This window comes from Pseudogymnoascus destructans, assembly GCF_001641265.1.
Source record: "Pseudogymnoascus destructans isolate 20631-21 unplaced genomic scaffold scaffold_24, whole genome shotgun sequence".
Classification (NCBI taxonomy): domain Eukaryota; kingdom Fungi; phylum Ascomycota; class Leotiomycetes; order Thelebolales; family Thelebolaceae; genus Pseudogymnoascus; species Pseudogymnoascus destructans.
This window is the reverse complement of record NW_020167543.1, coordinates 386,154-404,443: the sequence shown is the minus strand read 5'-3', so window position 1 is coordinate 404,443 and position 18,290 is coordinate 386,154. Positions and strand designations below refer to the sequence as shown.

Sequence of the window (18,290 nt, the reverse complement as noted above, 5' to 3'; positions counted from 1 at the left end):
GAAGTAAAAACAACGGAAAAACCGGAAAAACCGGACACCACGATCGACCCTCGTCCTCCCTGTACCCTTGCCCTCCTTCCCCCTCTCCTGAAATGAAAAAAGGAAAATGGAAGGAAGAGAGAGCCGTGGGTGGGTTGTGGGCGAACAGTGCGCGGTGTGGCGGTGAATAGGACACACGCCGGTCACGCTCATCACCCACGGTCCGCCCTTTCCCGTCCCTTCCCATCCCCAGTTCCCACCGCTCGTGCGCGCGCGTCCCCGCCGCTGGTGGTCGATCTCCACCACCTGGTCAGGAGCCAGCCACCAGCCAGGTCCTCACGGTTCAGGAGTCGCGTGTGAGACAACAATGAGATGCATGCGGCGGCGGCGGGAAGCAATCGATACACTCCCGATATCTCAGCGCTCACATTTTCTTCCCCTCTCGCTATCCGGCTGCAGGAGATAGGTCGATTGAGAGTGAGGTGATAGGGAGTGAACTACGACCTCGGTGAAACACCAAGGGCAAGACAAACAGACAAACTATCAGTCCCCAAGAATCAATACTTAGTAGCACACCTCGTACCGTAACTGTTACAGAACAGTACATACCGTATATCGCCCCCCAATCTCCCCTGCCCCCTCCCAAACAAGGTACAAACCCAACCCACCAGAAGCAGAAGAGGAGAAAAAACATGGGGCACAAACACGCGAAATTGTGCAGAGACGTATTTCTTTTCCACAATTTCCTTTCGAGGAATGGATGGAGTGGATAGATAAGTGGGGTATTCCGTGGCGGGGGGAGCAGCAAGGAGTTCCAATATACGGACACTGGTGTCCGTATGCTATGCGAACGACATCGCGCACACCCCTAGATTTGTAAGCGATTACGTAAGCAAACCCTAGCAAACCACTCTAGCAACCCTAGAATCATAAAACGGGTCAAATTGATAAAGTCTATACTATACTACATTATAAAAGGCCAAGACCGATTGATTGGCTATCATTTGTCGAAATTTGGGATTGGTTACGTTATGTTCTAGCCCCACTTCCTACTTCTATAGGCTTAGCGCATAGAGTTTTCCTGTAAACAATTTTTTGTCCACTTATGCTTTGCTATGACTATTAATAAGTCTCAAGACCAGTCGTTTAAGCATCTAGGTGTTGATCTACGGGCAGCTATGTTTAGTCATGGGCAGTTTTACGTTGCAATGTCACGGATGTCCTCCGTAGCTGGACTACAGGTCCTACTCCCTTGTAATGGTGGGTGCACCAGATATGAGAATCTAGCCACCCAAGGAAGGGATGAATTTACTAAGACAACACACTGTCTTAGGAAACAGAGCCAAAGGGTTGTAGCTTAGACTATTCCACAACGCAGCAATCAGGTGTATGATGTGGTGAAGTGGTTTAGACAAGTTGCAACAAATGTTGAGTCTGAGAACTCAGGGGTAAGTCAGAGGTTAGCACCTCACTGACTTTTCAAAAACAGAGAATAACAAGATCAATGCTTGGAAGCTTGGAAAAGACGTAGAAGTATGTGATAGTCGATTTACTGTATTGTCTGCTTGCCCTTTCTTAAGGAAAGGGCAATCCTATTTATGCTAAAGGAATGTAGTTCTCTCATTTTCCAAGACTTTCCATGACTAACCAGGCTTGGTAACTGTAGTCGACGTAAGAGAATCCCATAGAACCATCTCTTAGGTTCCTAGCCTATAGGAAGTGAAAAGGAGGTCCAAGGTCAGAGTACCTATAGACAAATTATGTCATAACTTAACCAATCTTGTGGGTAACTAAGGAGCGATGACATGTAATGAATCATAGAGGGTTGTAGAAGCTTCTAGAGCTATCGTTCATGTTCCTAGGCCTCTAGTTGGTAGAGATATGCCATGTGGTAGTATTGGCCCACCTTAAGGAGGAGATTTTCTTAATAACTTGTTCAATGAGTTTTATTGCCAACCCTAGTAGGGCGGACAAAATATCCTTATTGGCAAAGTATCCTTATATCACATGATCCTTATATTAGGGTTTTACTGTATAACCAAAAATATAAAAAAATACCCAATCCTTCCTTTACTACGGCATTTAATTTAAAATAAAACCCTACATCCCATCCATCCATCTAACCACAAAAACCCATCCCTCTCCTCATCCGCCTACCAAAAAAATAATATAACCAAAAAATGTCAAAAAAGCAAAAACATCATTGAACAGAGTGGGACTCGAACCCACGCCACTTTCGTGACCAGGAAACTATATGACGAATCACATGTATTAAGGTACAACCTTAACCTGGCGCCATAACCATCTCGGCCATCTGTCCGGGTTGCTGTTGTTGTTTTGGGCGCTTATTACGTCTTTTGTAGGCGATCGATTTTCTGTGTGCGTGTGTGGGACGCCGGGGTGGTGGGAAAAATAAAGGTTTGGGTCAGGTGACTGAGAGGCCGCAACCAAACTTTCAATTAGAGTATATTTCACAGGCGAAGCGGATAGGATACACATACATTTTTAGAATATATTATGAAGTTGTTGTTGAGTTATTATTTTGTAAATTTCTCAATTTTAGGTGGGAAGTTCAGTTGATCGCTTCGCCTAGCTGATCGCTTCGCCTGTGAAATACGTTACTTAAATAAACATTAGCTTATTTCTTCTTAATGGGAAGGAGCGACACAGCAGGCAGTAAAATTAAAAGAAAGCAATATATTCAATAAGGTAATGTAGGCCTCACAAGCAAAATGTTATATATGATATTAAATACCATATAAAAAAAAGACAAAAAACAATGAACAGAGTGGGACTCGAACCCACGCCACTTTCGTGACCAGGAAACACAAGGTGAAGAATCACATGATATTAAGGTATAACCTTAACCTGGCGCCATAACCAGCTCGGCCATCTGTCCGATGATTGATGTTGGCTTATGGATAGGTGGATATATATACCATAGCGAAACTGGGAAAGGACAAAAAAAAATAACTCAATCCCCGCCGCCATGAATGGTCAGTGAGAATGGGGATGGATTGCTTCAGTATGACTACTCAATTGGGGGTTTATACGAGCTGGGTTTCTACGAGCTTCACTTTACAAACCTCTTCTCCATACCCCTCCAACCCATCTTCATTTCCCATCCCACTTCCCTTCTCGGAACTCCCATCCATCCATCCGTCATCTCTCGGCCCCATCTCCCCCGATCCCCGACCGGCGAGCTGTCCAGACTGTTAGCTAGCACGGACTTACTTGCGGATTTCTGGGATTCCGAAAACGGCGATTTTTTGGGAGGGAGAGTCGCAGAGGCGGGGGTCTCCGGTTTTTCCTTCTCACTCCCACCCCGCCCTGCCCCTCCCCTTCCCGCGCCACCACGCCCCCAAAAGCTACCACAAACGCGCGCCTACGAAACACAACCACCAAAAATCACAGCACGGCATATCATGAAGTAGGTAGGTGTATGCAATAATCCGTTTCTCTACCTAACCTACATAACCCTCACCCCCCCCGCGGGAACCTACATCAGATCCCCTCCCCACCCCTCCCCATCCCCCTAGATGACCCTTATCCGCACGCAATGCCTACACACCCCTCCCTTCCACCAGCCCGCAGAATTACACCACAAACGCCCGCGACTGACAGAAGAATGAAAGAAAATCCCAGTTTCTATCCCATTCATGCCCATGTCCATGCCCGTGTCCTGCCCCGTGTCCATCCATGCCCAGCTCGTGAAATGTAGCTTTGTAGTTTTGTAGATTTTGACGTTTAAAAGGTTGGTCGGTACACAGATCCCGGCATCCGTGTTCGATCCAGTATCCAGCATCGGATGGGGATTCATCTACCCCCCCAGTTCAATCAAGGCCCCCCGCACAGAAAACGATCCAAAAACGCCTGCAACCGGGTATCCAACCAACCAACTAAACAACCAGACCCCCAGACCCCCAGACCCCATCCCCCCAAACCTTTACGACAAAGCGAAAAGTACAATCACCCCCCTTCCACCACCACTACCTCCCATTCCACTCCGGCTTCCTCGCCATATTAACCACCGGCGGCGGTCCATCATCCAACGGATACGGCGGCCCCAGCGTCGACACCGGGCTCGGCCCCCTTCTATGCTCTCTAACCCCCATAATCGGCGTCTTCGGCGGCAGTGGCGGGGGCTCCATGCGTCCATTCCCTTGCTGTTCATCCTCTGCCACAATCGCGATCTTATCCTGTCCCCCCGCCGTCCAATACTGCGCCGGCGTCGGAGCATGGGAGGTTAGTCGATCGCCCCCCCCGCCGCCAGTCGTGGAGTTCGTAGGCGCGGTGGAGAGGGCGGAGACGGGGCGGCCGTCGTCGCTTGTCCGAGGGCTGCCGCGGATGGGGGAGGGGACACCGAGGGATTCAGCGCCGAGATCGTAGCTCCGTCTTTTACTTGGGCGTGCCGCGGGCGCTGCTGCGGACTCAGCTGGTACTTCAGCGGGTAGCTCGGCTGCGAAAGAGGGGTATGGCGCTTCGGGGACGTTTTGGAGGGTCATTCGCCTTGGGTCGCGGGGAGGGGGAACGAGTGGTGGGGGCGCGGCTGGGTCGCGGCTGCGGAGGCGGGTGAGGTAGATGCGCGCTAAGCGTGTTGCGGCGTTGAGGGACATAGCTTGGACGTCTGGGCGGGCAAGGTATCGGCGGGTGGAAGTCGAGATGTCAGCTAGACGGCCCCATTCATTCATCCCGAAATCCCCCACTCCAACCTCGACATTAAGCCTGATATACGCGTCAATCTCCACATTCCTCGCCGCGAGGAGCGCAGGCATAGAAAGATGCGTCGTCTCACACCCCTCAATCTTAGCAATCAACCTCCTCCTCGCCTCCGCAAAGTCCCCCAAAAAATCATCATACCACAAATGACCCTGCGCATCCGTATTCGCCGGTCTCTTCCCCGTGCCAATCGAAACAAACGTCCCCACCGGTCTCCCAGGGTACTCATTAACCGTCACCTCATCCAGCGCTATGGGGGCGGGGTTGAAGCGCCCGTGCACTTCGTCGATGAACACGCTCTGCCCGATTTGGATTGGTTTGAAGGCTAGGCCTGTCGCGGAGGTGGCGCGGCCGGCTTGCCAGATCGTGCAGTTGAATTCGGGGGCGGGTTCTTTGCGGGAGTCGTAGGAGCGGAGGAGGGCGGGGGGGGCGCCTTTGGGGGTGTTTTGGTAGACTGCTGTTACGGCGCTGAGGCTGGGGTTAGTGAGATTGATCTTTGGAGCATGGAAGTAGAGGGCGGAACTTACGTCTTCGTGCGATTCTCCCTACTATCATAGAGCAGCGCATTCGCATCCCCATACCTCGCCTCACTACCCCACTTCCTCTCCCCATACGTGCTCCTCGGCCCCCTCGCCGAAAAGCTCAACATACTCGCATTACTATGATGCCTCCTGACCCCCTCGCTCCTCCCACTATCCCCCCTCCCCAACGGATACGCCACCGGGCTCTGCACATCCTCAAACGCCTCGCCATCATTCCCCTCGCTCTGAAACACCGTATGCTCGCCCACGCACTCCCTTATCGCCTCCTCCAGCTTACTCGCCTTGAACAGCGTGCTGCGGTACGGGATCCCCGCGATCGTCTTGTCGGTCTCGAAGACTTTGCGCGTCATCCGCACGTAGACTTCTTTGCATGTCTCGAGGTCGAGGCGCAGACGGCCCAGCATGATGGCGATCAGTCCGCCGGTACCGGTGCCGACGATCAGGTCGAAGTGGTCGCATGGTTTGGGGATCTCGGAGCGCTTGGGGGCGCGGCCTTCGATCTCGACGAAGGTTCGGTGCATGAGCTCTTGGAGGATGATGAAGACGCTGTAGCCGCGCACGCCGCCGCCGTCTAGGAGGGAGAAAAGTTAGCTTGGAGCGAGCGGGGAGAGGCGCGGGGGGGGGAAGGGAGGAATGGCTAGTTACCTAGAGAGAGGATGCGCAGAGGTGCGCCTTTCGTGGTGTCCTTCCGTCGTAATCCTGTGCTGGTCTCCATGGTGGCCTCGGTGGGGGAAGACCCTTTGTTGTCGCCTGGAGATGCCAGCAGTGTCGGGTACCGGTGTCTGTAGCTCCCGCCGCGGCGTTGCTTGTTGGGATTTGTAGGTTCTGTGTGTGTGTGATGGTTGTGATGGTTGTGATGGTTGTGATGATCCTGGCTGCGATTTAGCTGGGGGGTGGGTTGTTGGCGGGGGTCGTCCTTGTACGCTCTGTACGGTAACAATACGGTGGAGTTAGTGTAGCCGTAACGGGCACTACGAAGTGGTGTCAGTGGTGTACTTGACCGTAACATGGACACGCCGGTGGGGGACGGTACGAGGTACATACAATAGTCTAGAATATGTGGAGGGCTAACGGGACGGTCGGAAGTATCAAATGAGACTATATTGATCTCTATATTTCTCTATATTTCTCTATATTTCTCTATATTTCTCTATGTTTCTCTATATTGCTTCTATTATACTCTCACCGCCATCACCGCCATCGCCGCCATTCCCCCTTACCATCTTACCATCTTAATTTTTAATCTTCTCGTACACATTCCCATAATAAGGTGAGTATATCAATTGTTGATCGATCGGGCGCGGGAGGTCATGCACAGCCACAGGGGGGCGTCGTCATGGGGTGGGTATGTTAGTGTGGAGTGTGGAGTTGGTTTGGGGGGGGCAAGTGGTGGTTTAATCATGGGCCTCATGTTCTATGTACAGTAAAAAATACGATAAGTCGATGCCTCGGATCCACAAAAATATATCGACTTAATCGAGTAAATGTATTACACGTGATTAAATTAAAAATTGAAGCTATTTACATAAACCATGAGTCTAATGTCCCCTGCCTTTGTGAATTGGCTTCAAGGAGCCTTAACTGTCTCTCAAAACGTTCAAAAGAACGTAAGAACGTTGGTGCTTCTGAGGTGTCACTATTCCCAGATTCCGTAAACTCAATCAGAACTTGAATGGCGTTAATCGCAGCTTGTGTAGTTGGCACAGGCTGTGAAGAAGGCTCATCCTCTTCCTCATCATCTTGAGTGGTATCTGGGACGTATTGTGACATGATATCCTCAAGAATAGCATCCCCCCCCTGAAAATCCTCCCACCCCTCTAACTCTTGTATATCCTCATCGACTGGATTTAAAAAGCTTGAAAGATCCATAGTGTCATGTACATTCTCAGCTTGTTGTACTTGTTGATAGAGATTGGTAATATCAGGAAGAGGTTGTGAGGGTAGTTGAACTGGCTTTTGAACAATCGTACTCTTTCGAAAACAGTTATAGATTGTCGAGTTTGTAAGGTCGTGATTCCAGGATCGAAGAAGCCATCGAATAGCAAGTCGTATATTCATCGTTTGGACAGGATCTTCATTCCTTTCAAAAGCATCAAGGATGTAAAGGAGCCATTGTCGATGGTAATGAGCTTTGACAGAGGCAATGATACCTTGATCTAGGGCTAGAAATCGACTTGTTGCATTTGGAGGAAGCCAGATAACTCAGATATTCGCAGGGGGTGGTGTCGATTTGAGGGCCTTGATATGTGCTGAAAAGTTGTCCATGGTGAGAAGAACCTCCGTGTTGTACCAATACGAGCATAAAAAGCCCTTAACCATTCTGCCATAATAAACTGATTCATCCAAGCCTTCTTATTCCACCTCCAAACCCCTCCCATTGCTATGACGTCGATGTTTCGTAAAGCTCGAGGCGTTTTCGCCTTGCCAATAAACCAAGGAGGACATCGATCAGTACCAGCAGCATTGCAACAGAATACAACAGACATCCTTGCCTTGTCCATCTTCCTTCGTACTCGAGCCTCCATTGTAGAAAGCCCACGAGATGGCATCATCTTCCAGTATAAACCCGTCTCGTCCATGTTATAAATGTTGTCCTCTAAATACTCCCCAGCCACTGTCTGAATAGCCCTCATCTCGTCCTCTGCTGTCTCACTGACTGATGCCCCTTCTCCTTGCCTCTTTCTATTCCGGATAAAATTTCTGTATCCAAGCAATGCTAAACTCTGGCGAAGGCTTCCCTTGATATTGTGGTAGTTGTGACCAAATTCGCTTTGCCTTCTCTTGTAAGATCTCCGCAGTTGTAAAACCTCCTTTTGAATCGATTCGTTCTTGCCACTCAAAAAGAATAGCCTCAATATCTGGCCAAGCCACTTCCTGTCGACGTATATTCGTATCGTTCCTCTTTCCTATTGTTGGTGTATTAATCGGATCATCAAGGTTGATAAATCAGCTGCTAAGGGATTCCGAGACTGTAGATTGACTAATTCGAATGTTGTACTTCTCAAAAAACCAGGCGATACAATCTTTTTGGGAAGGTCGAGGTGTTTTGTTGACGGTCCATTGTCGAAGAGCACGACGCTGTTCAATTGTCATCGAATTGAGCTTTCTTGAAGGCATTCTATAAGATTCAAAAGATTAGCATAAGTCGATATTCAAGGAGGATCTCACGATATCGGATGTATTGTGTTTTGTATGTAAAAAGCTTCCGTACAGAAAAAGATATTGAGATAACGTAAATATCGGCTAAAAGCATATCGACTTATCATATTTTTACTGTATTATTTACGTTGTTGCAACACTAAGAAGTCTTGGAAATAATGGTAAAGTTGAGATATATGTAGCCCCCCCACCATGGAACGGGTTCTATATCCAAAGATATCACAAGAAAATCTTGAACTAACCTCTATCTCCTCTCATACATCGTGTAAGGACACAGGGCACCCAGCTCACAGTAATAGCATATGAGAGTGTGAGTCGGAGGCTAAACGGATGCTATCCTATAGGTCTACTATGAAGGATACAAAAAAGATGAAGGGGGAACCCTGTTGAGTCTGTTTCCTTAAGTACCCGAAATGGGCCCGACTCGGTTATCCCAACCCTAGCCCTGAACCTTCCACTACAACAGGTCTGCATCGACCCTGAACCCTACACACTTACCGTCCCCCACTATAGTGTAACTCGCTATGTGCTCTACTGGTTTGAAACCACACCGAGTCGGATCTCATGCTTGTAGTGACCGTAACAGCTCTGAGGCAGGTTCTTCGAGTATCTAGGTAAGGAGGCATTCTTACACATTGGGCAGTTGGAGATGGCAATCATTGTTTGGTCGAAGATGGTGAAACCCTCACCTGATAATGGAGATGGTTCTCTCTCAGACTCATCTTCCGGCACGCCAACTGATAAGAAGGCAAACGTCTCCATTTAGACTTCTCCACTTGCTAAAACAGTCGCGGCCCAGAAATACTGGTGGTCAAAAAAGGCAAAGCTCGACCCCAATCAGTGTTGCCAATAGTATATTGGTCTTGGCAGTATATTGCAATATATATTGCAATATGGGCCTTGGCAATACAATATGGCCTTATGCCATATGACTGTAATACAATACGGCAATATCATATGTCATACTGACATTCGTTGCACTCAGTTTGCTATCAAACTCAAGAGCAAACTTAGAAATCTCCTCCTCAAACATACAAGTCACTATACATATTTTGGCTTGTCACAAGAGCAATACTACTCAACGATTGCTACAACCCTCTATGATTCATTACACGTCATTGCTCCTTAGTTACTGGGCCGATATGACCACATAGCATATCTCTACAACCCTCTATGATTCATTACATGACATCACTTCTTAGTTACTGGGCTAATACTACACATGATATATCTCTATCAACTAGAGGCCTAGGAACATGAACGATAGCTCCAAAAGCTTCTACAACCCTCTATGATTCATTACACATCATCGCTCCTTAGTTACCCACAAGATTGGTTAAGTTATGACATAATTTGTCTATAGGGGTACTGTAACGACACAGGGCACCCAGCTCACAGTAATAGCATATGAGAGTGCGAGTCGGAGGCTAAACGGATGCTATCCTATAGGTCTACTACGAAGGATACAAAAAAGATGATGAGGAACCCCGTTGGGTCAATCCCCTTAAGTACCCGAAACGGGTCCGACTCGGCTAACCTGCCCTAACTCTCCCCACGTGACCATAACCTGCCTGACTCCGATGCTTTCCATCACTGAGGGCTTTGGCATCCTTACAGGTACTCTGACCTTGAACCTCCTTTCACTTCCTATAGGCTAGAAACCTAGGAGATGGTTCTATGGGATTCTCTTACGTCGACTACAGTTACCAAGCCTGGTTAGTCATGGAAAGTCTTGGAAAATGAGAGAACTACACTCCTTTAGCATAAATAGGATTGCCTTTTCCTTAAGAAAGAGCAAGCAGGCAATACAGTAAATCGACTATCACATACTTCCACGTCTTTTCCAAGCTTCCAAGCATTGATCTTGTTACTCCTTGTTTCTGAAAAGTCAATGAGGTGCTAACCTCTGACTTATCCCTGAGTTCTCAGACTCAACATTTGTACAACTTGTCTAAACCACTCACTACATCATACACTTGGTTGCTGCGTTGTGGAATAGTCTAAGCTACAACCCTTTGGCTCTGTTTCCTAAGACAGTGTGTTGTCTTAGTAAATATCATCCCCTTCCTTGGGTGGCTAGATTCTCACATCTGGTGCACCCACCATTACATCATATGGCAATATATGGCAATATATTGCCAAGACCTATATGACTAATTATTACACAAAGGGGATTGACCCAATGGGGTTCCTCATCATCTTTTTTGTATCCTTCGTAGTAGACCTATAGGATAGCATCCGTTTAGCCTCCGACTCGCACTCTCATATGCTATTACTGTGAGCTGAGTGCCCTGTGTCCTTGCACCTTAAGTACCCGAAACGGGTCCGACTCGGTGAACCTGCCCTAACTCTCCCCACGTGACCGTAACCTGCCCGACTCCGATCCCTTCCGTCACTGAGGGTGGAGGCATCCTTACAGAGTTCAGCTATGACCTGACAAGGGAAATTACTAGTAAATAGTAAATAGTATATAATTCTCCCCTTCTGGCCATACCCCCTACGGCATTCCCTTTGTAACCCCCTATGTGACTAGAGCCCTTTGTTCCCTCTGTAGAATACTGGCCTTTGATAAATTTTTCTACTTCAGTAAGTGCTTTGGAACTGGGCGGGTGGGGAGAGGTGGTGGTGGCCAGAAAAAAGATAGATCATGGTACTTCTATTGCCATACAAATATATATGCAAGCAGAAGTACCTATATGTACCATTTTGCGCCCGCCACCACCTTCGCGCCCATTTCTTGCCAAAATGGCCAAGTCTAGCTAGCATAGCAGAATGGGAACGATTCAAGCAGGTCCGAAGATAAGTATGTCACCTATAATATAGGGGTATTTGAAAACTCTGCTTTAATAGTACTATGAACAATTCAACGTCAATGCCTTTAACAAATGCAGAGTTGAGCGCCTTATCACTCATTGATAGCGATGTTTTTCAAGACGATACTGAATTGTCACTCTCCTCACAACTAGATTCTAATAGTACTATAGTACTGTCAGTTACATCAAAATCAGGGCGTCATAAACGAACTTCATGGATTTGGCAACATGATAGGAATCCTTCAGCAACATACCAACAAAATGGGCACTTAATGTGGCAATGTTCATATTGTACAAAGCAGTATAGAGAATCAGGTGGTACTGCGGCACCAGCGAAACACTTGATGGATTTACACCAGGTGACAGATACTCAGAAACAGTCACAAGTCAAGAACATGCAAATGAGTATCTCTAATGCTCTGCAAAATGGACTTCATAATCCTTATAAACGGCAACAAGATGCTGACTTTGATACTCCTACATTTGAACAACTACTTGTCCGGGTCATTGCTAGGTGCTCATTACCATTTTCGATTGTCCAATGCCCTGAATTCCGAGAGTTAATACATTTCTTAAATGTTAATGCTGAAGAGAGTTTGCCTCGAAGCCATAGTACTATGTGGGACTGGACAATACGATCAAGAGAAGATTAAGATTCAACAAGCAATACAATCATCACAATCAAAGATTCATTTCACAGTCGACTTATGGACATCTCCAAATACAAAATCGTTAATGGGCTTAATTGCACACTATATCACAGAGAATGGAGGGCTTCAACAGTCAGTACTATCATTACGAGAGCTGAAAGGGAAACATACTGGTGATAATCAAGCTGGTTTGATTTATACAGTGCTTGAAGAATATGGCATATTGTCAAAGATTGGGTATTTTATGATGGACAATGCAACAAACAACGATACTATGATAGCAAGCTTTTTAAAATGTTAGTACTATAATTCAATAGTACTATAACGTACATGTATAGCGAAAGCGCCAAACAAGCGAAAGCGCCAAAATGATGCGGTGACCAAACCCCCCAACTAAATGTTAAATTCCTCAACAACAAAACATGCCCCATAAAAACGATGAAAGCCAATTAGTGCTAGCTATCCAGGCTATGCAAAGCGATCCAAAGTTACGCCTTCGAGTTGCTGCTAGGATCTATTCTGTGGACCACCGCAAGCTAGGTCGTCGTCTAGAAGGTGTACCTTCACGACGCGATATCCAAGCCAACTCACGGAAATTAACTAACCTAGAGGAGTCCGTCCTTGTTCAGTATATACTCGACCTAGCTGCCAAAGGGTTTCCTCCTCGGCTGTCTGTTGTTGAAGATATGGCAAGTCGACTACTTGCAACACGCGACGCGTCACGCGTTGGGTCGCGTTGGGCTTCAAACTTTGTTAAGCGGCGTGTAGAGCTCCAGACACGCTTTCAGCGCAAATACGACTACCAGAGGGCTAAGTGCGAAGATCCAGAAGTTATTAATGGCTGGTTTGAGCTTGTGCGTAACACAATTGCGAAATATGGTATCGATGAAGCAGATATCTACAACTTTGATGAGACTGGGTTTATGATGGGCGTTATCTCAACTGCTATGGTTGTAACAAGCTCAGACGGGCGGGCAAAAGCAAAGAAGGTACAGCCTGGTAATCGGGAATGGGTTACAGTAATCCAAGGCGTTAGTTCTCAAGGTTGGGCAGTACCACCATTTATCATTGTTGCAGGCAAAAACCACCTTACATCTTGGTATGAGAATAGTGGATTTTCAAGCGATTGGGTGATTTCTGTTACTGAAAATGGCTGGACTACAAACGAGAGAGGCATGGATTGGATTCAGCACTTTGAGAAGCATACAAAGGCCCGGAGTGTTGGTGGTTATCGCTTGTTAGTCCTTGATGGTCATGAGAGCCACCACTCAGATGAGTTTGAGGAGTACTGCAAGGAACACAACATTATTACGCTTTGTATGCCTGCTCACTCTTCTCATCTACTCCAGCCACTTGATGTTGGCTGTTTCGGCCCGTTAAAGCAGGCCTATGGTCGGCAAATTGAAGATATGATGCAGGCTCATATTTCTCATATTACAAAGGATGACTTCTTTCCTGCCTTCCATGCTGCATTTAACACTACAATGACGGAAAGTAACATTTGAGGCGTGTTCCGAGGGGCAGGGCTTCTTCCATTTGACCCTGAGAGAGTGATATCTACACTTGATCTTAAGTTAAGGACACCAACGCCTCCAAGCTCCCGCCCAGGTACTGCTCAACCTTGGGTTTCTCAGACACCAAACAACCCAATTGAAGCTATGTCACAGTCTACATTTATTAAAACTCAGATTTCACGCCATCAAAATAGCTCTCCAACCTCAATCTATGCAGCTGTTGACCAGTTTACAAAGGGTGCATCGCAAATAATGCATCAATTAGCACTGCTAAAGGGAGAGAACCAAAACCTACGACAGGCAAATGAAGTACTAAGCAAGCGCCGGAGAGCTAGGAAAACACGACTACAGCAAGGAGGATCACTTAGTCAACAAGGGGCGCAAGAGCTACAGGATGAGAGGGATGTTGTGCAGCAGGTAGAGCAGGAAATAAGGGCAAGCCGTGGTCGGAAGCCAAGGGAAGAAACCCGTGCCCGTCACTGTGGCAAGTGTGGTGAGACTGGGCACAATGCGCGCACGTGTCAGATTGTAATAGACACCTCTGAGGAAGAGGACTCCGAGTAGTTTCAATTGATTTCTAATGTTGTGGTAGATTTATCGCAATGTTTGTCATGAGGGTAGATAATTTTGGCGCTTTCGCTTGTTTGGCGCTTTCGCTATACATGTACGTTAATTTATATTGTTTTTCTTCAATATATGACTGCAATATATTATATTGCCAAGCTTTATTAGCGTTATATGATTGTAATACAATATGGGAATTTCATTCCAATATATTGCCAAGACACACTATTGGCAACACTGACCCCAATCAATTGCAACGCAGCCATCTGTCTATGACGACCCGGCCGTTGCAAAAATACTACCAGCCAAGAGATGACTATGAGAACTTACATCGTTTTGAGAAAGTGCAAGATGGATTTGGAAAGAAGAATGGGTTTGGAAAGCTGTCTACCTATGTTGTAAGCATGCTGAAGTGCGTAGGCTGTGGTTCGAGAAGTCGACATCAAAATTTTGATTTTTGCTTGTGTTGCGTTCATGGCCCTGGAGTTGGATCGTGCGAATCTTTCACAAGCTCTGACCGACAATTTCTTGAAGGAGTTGCATATGAATACAAATGGTTGGCTACCTCCCTCTGGCGTCCCATTGTGCCAGACAAAAGTTATGCGGTTGACGTGCCTTAGACTACAATCTGGGTAATACAGCGTTCAAACTGTCTTTCCTTTGCGCCGAACTGCCTTCTCAGTTGGCTGGTCAATATTTCATTTCGATCAGCAGCTTGGTGACCGCGCTAATGGATTGAAGGATTGGCCCTGATCGTTGGATTCCTATGCAGATGATTCTCTCGAGTATCGTAGCCGTAGCTCAATATGGTCGTGCCGGTCGAACCAGTTTTCTAACTTACAGAGCACTGCTGGCTATCCTGCAAGGAGGTTTCATTCCAGATGTTTGTTTTCGCCAATGAAATTTCATATGACCCCGACTAACAGCTATGTCCTCCAGATGATACTCTGCCTATCTTACTTCTACACCAGTCGCGAGCTACCCATCCGCCTTTATCTGGTGGCATTTTATGTCCGTTGCTGATATCCTGGCGCCCTTCATTGTCGGCATTCTGCATATGCGTGGCGTCAACGGCAAAAACGGATGGAGATGGCTCTTCCTCATCGAGGGCATCTTCACAGGTGTTCTAGACGTTGTCGCATTCTTCTTGATGCCACCGACACAGACAGCATCCAAGTTGCTTGGCAAAAAAGGTTGGTTCACAGCAGGAGAAGAAACCATAATTGTCATCCGAGCTCTACGCGATGACCCTTCCAAAGGTTCTATGCACAACCGCCAGCCAATAACTCCAAAGCTGTTATATAAGTCATTGTCAGACTACCACCTTTGGCCAATGTAGTTGGTAGGATTGACGTTCCAGCTTCCAATGAGTAAGTATTTTACCTGTACTACAACCCTATAATACAAACTAACCCAACCATTCAGATCCTCCACACAACTACCTCGCCCCATCCCTTCGCAGCCTCGGCTTTGACATGTTCCAAACCATCCTTGTCATCCCTTCCCAAGTCGGTCACATCATCACCATGCTCGGAATTACCCTTCTCTTGGATTACATCGGAAAGCTTTCTCTCACAGGTGTGATTGGGCAGATATGGGCACTGCCATTCCTCATCAGCCTCTACATCATCGACAGCACCACAGCGAGTAAGTGGACTATATGGGCAATCACGAATCTCCTCCTTTCCTATCCCAATATGCATGCTGTCCAGGGCGGCTGGATCTCGCGGAATTCCAATACCGTTAGATCGAGAACGGTCAGTGCCGCGATGTATAATATGTTTGTCCAAGCGCAAGGCATTATAGGCACAAATATGTATTGAGAGGATGATAAGCCGAGATACCGAAGGGGTAATAGAGCTCTGGTGGCGCTGAGTAGTGCTAATATTGTGATCTACATTGGGGTGAGCGTTTACTATAAGTGGGTGAATAAGAGAAGGGATGATATCTGGAATTCGTGGACGGACGAAGAAAAGAAGCGTATGTGCTCACGACGAAGGATGAAGGAAACAAAAGGTTAGATTTTCGATTTGTTTACTAAACAAATAAGATGGTGAGCATCCAGTACCCGGCTACTACGCCCCCTATTCTTATTCCTGTCATTAATAATTATTACCAGTCGCCGCGCCCCAAATATAAGCAACCCAACTCCCAACCGACAGAGCGCACAGCGCTCCAAAACAACACAAACTGATTTTCCTGTTCTTCGCCCCATTTTCCCCGAGAAACCTCTCCTTTCTTTCAACAATCAAATGTCCGTTCCTCAGTCTCTGCTTCCGGGTCCATTGCAGACGTCTTAGATCAATAGATATCGAAGACAGAACAATCAAGCCGATCGAGACAACTACCGAACCCGCCGCAAGAGCCACATAGACGATGACGACTCGGTCGTAACTGTCGTTATCTGCGTCTTGGATACGGCCGGTGATAAGGTTGATGATGATGTTCATCCTGTTGTTTCGTTAGCATGACTTGAGGGAAAGAGAGGGGAGACTTACGAATTATTCATCATTATTTTCATGGAGTACGCTGATCCAAACACCTCCTGGTGCCACATTGAGGTTCGGATGCTGTCGATGATCACAGTAGGGCCGAACGAATAAGCAAATGCGTAGATTCCGAAGGCTGCTGCTGTCCCCTTTGTGGAGTTTGCCCAATTTACCAGAGCCATAGAAATGAAGACTCCGATCCCACAGAACGCCACTGAGAAATGAGGGTCAGCAAATTGCCACTTAACGAACTATCGTCAATAAAACTTACTGAGCGAGATTCGGTTTCCAAAAAGATCAATAAATATCCCGATTAGAGGCACGACGAAGAACCCCGCATATTGTAAGACGGAGGTGTACCATCCTGCAGTAATGCTGTCGGTATTGAACCGATGTTCTGCGAGCTCAGTGGCATTCTGCGTGAAAACAAGCGCTGTACTCGTCTCCAACAGCGAGAATGCGAGAACAGACCAGTAAACCCATGGCAGCTCTAGTACTTTCTTGACTTCAAACTTCTTGTTCTTCTCTGTCAGTTCTTCGCCGGTGGATGGGTCTCTGATATTAGTGAAGCGTTTGTTGGCGTATTTCGTGAAGAAGAAGAATGCCAAGGTTATAAGATTCGTAAAGATGTTCATGAATAAAGAAATCCAAAAAACCCATGAGAAATCACCAAGATTCTGGTTTGAATTAGTAAAATCGAATGATTTGCTTGGCATGCTTAGTGTATATACCTCTGAGATGATGTTCGCAGTTGACTTCCCAACAAACCCGCCAATCTTCCCAATAGCCAATTCAAATCCGAGCGTACTAGCAAATCCATTGTTCGGAGGGAACCAGCTGGAAAAGATCTTGTACTGTGCAGTCTGGGTGGCCACATCACCAAATGCAAGAACCACTCTTCCAAATATCATGAGCCTATAGTTCCGGACAGTAGTTGCTGCCGCAACAAATATCGATCCGATAGTGTAGATAACGTTGCCGTATAGGATTGCGCTTGCGCCACCAATCCTATCAGTAATCATTCCGGATACGAGAATGAGAAGTACTTTTATGAAATCCTCACTCGATTCCAGAAGTGCGAATTGAGTGTTGTTGATTTTGAGTTCCTGTGGGAAAAGTCAGTTAAGGCGGCCATTTGTTTTGCGGGGTGTTGTACGTATTTTTTAATGTTGACTTTATGGCTCCTGTCACCCCACTGCTCCAGCTTGATCCAAATCCAATTCCAGCCACGAGAGCAACTGATATAATCTTAAAACTGAATGGCACTTGATCACGGGTAGACGCTGGGCGTGGACTCTCCACATCAGTGAGTGAGACAACTTCCTTCGTGTCCGGAGTTCCGGGTGTTTGATCTACCGTGGCCGCATCCGCGGGTATTAGCTTCACCATGATGTTAAGGCCGAATAGATACCCAATGGAGCGGGAATGGAGGGTTAGGTGAAGCAGAGATGGAGGGGTAGGTAATGAAGATCAATACGAGAAGATCTAATCAGATCTAAATACATACTCCCTAGGAAAGACGGACGATATCGGAACGTTTGGATCTAAATTTTCTGGTCTATTCTTCGGCAATTATGTCAAATCTATGTTTTATCTACCTTCGAAATGGATCCCCCCATTGATTTATGTCATGAATGTGGGAAGTGAGAAATGCCGACACCGTTAAAACCCATAAAATTCATCTGGTAAGATTAACCCCGCTTTTAGGTGCTTGGCAACCAATAATGATCATTATCTAAGCATCTGATAAGATTTGCCGTACCCTTAGCTCCTTGGTAGCCACAACGTGCTCACTAGGGATCTGATAAGATATCGTTTTTAAATTCGGCCACATTTGTCGAGAGAGGCAGGTGGGGGTAAG

General features: G+C 46.9%; 3 protein-coding genes and 2 non-coding genes across 5 annotated transcripts; 1 reads left to right on the top strand and 4 right to left on the bottom strand.

Annotated features, from left to right (window-relative positions):
• Positions 1-2,183: 2,183 nt before the first annotated feature.
• Positions 2,184-2,300, bottom strand: VC83_08356 (the record flags this gene model as incomplete). The annotated part of the gene is made up of 1 exon: positions 2,184-2,300. It is a non-coding gene; the product is annotated as a tRNA-Leu (tRNA).
• A 459-nt stretch (positions 2,301-2,759) lies between these two features.
• On the bottom strand, positions 2,760-2,879 carry VC83_08355 (the record flags this gene model as incomplete). The annotated part of the gene is made up of 1 exon: positions 2,760-2,879. It is a non-coding gene; the product is annotated as a tRNA-Leu (tRNA).
• A 1,055-nt stretch (positions 2,880-3,934) lies between these two features.
• Positions 3,935-6,338, bottom strand: VC83_08354 (uncharacterized protein). The gene is made up of 3 exons (XM_024471908.1): positions 5,886-6,338; positions 5,226-5,811; positions 3,935-5,166 (listed from the first exon to the last, which is right to left on the bottom strand). The coding sequence occupies exons 1-3, from the start codon at positions 6,280-6,282 to the stop codon at positions 3,969-3,971; spliced, it is 2,181 nt and encodes a 726-aa protein (XP_024320669.1). The 5' UTR covers positions 6,283-6,338; the 3' UTR covers positions 3,935-3,968.
• Positions 6,339-14,949: 8,611 nt separating this feature from the next.
• On the top strand, positions 14,950-15,763 carry VC83_08353 (uncharacterized protein; the record flags this gene model as incomplete). The annotated part of the gene is made up of 2 exons (XM_024471907.1): positions 14,950-15,199; positions 15,366-15,763. 2 exons carry the CDS (start codon positions 14,950-14,952, stop codon positions 15,761-15,763), a joined length of 648 nt encoding a protein of 215 aa, XP_024320744.1.
• VC83_08352 (uncharacterized protein) lies at positions 15,712-18,271 on the bottom strand. The gene is made up of 5 exons (XM_024471906.1): positions 17,590-18,271; positions 17,161-17,537; positions 16,701-17,106; positions 16,439-16,643; positions 15,712-16,391 (listed from the first exon to the last, which is right to left on the bottom strand). The coding sequence occupies exons 1-5, from the start codon at positions 17,816-17,818 to the stop codon at positions 16,043-16,045; spliced, it is 1,566 nt and encodes a 521-aa protein (XP_024320745.1). The 5' UTR covers positions 17,819-18,271; the 3' UTR covers positions 15,712-16,042.
• Between the last annotated feature and the right edge of the window lie 19 nt (positions 18,272-18,290).

Bases quoted from the DNA above. Each gene is read 5' to 3' on its own strand.
- VC83_08352 (XM_024471906.1), bottom strand. From the start codon at position 17,818: ATGGTGAAGCTAATACCCGCGGATGCGGCCACGGTAGATCAAACACCC. The intron at 17,107-17,160 runs GTATATACACTA...AATTCAAACCAG, and splicing joins CTGCGAACATCATCTCAGAG to AATCTTGGTGATTTCTCATG. The intron at 16,392-16,438 runs GTAAGTCTCCCC...ACGAAACAACAG, and splicing joins AAAATAATGATGAATAATTC to GATGAACATCATCATCAACC.
- VC83_08354 (XM_024471908.1), bottom strand. From the start codon at position 6,282: ATGTACCTCGTACCGTCCCCCACCGGCGTGTCCATGTTACGGTCAAGT. The intron at 5,812-5,885 runs GTAACTAGCCAT...TCTCCCTCCTAG, and splicing joins TCTGCGCATCCTCTCTCTAG to ACGGCGGCGGCGTGCGCGGC. The intron at 5,167-5,225 runs GTAAGTTCCGCC...CCCCAGCCTCAG, and splicing joins AGGGAGAATCGCACGAAGAC to CGCCGTAACAGCAGTCTACC.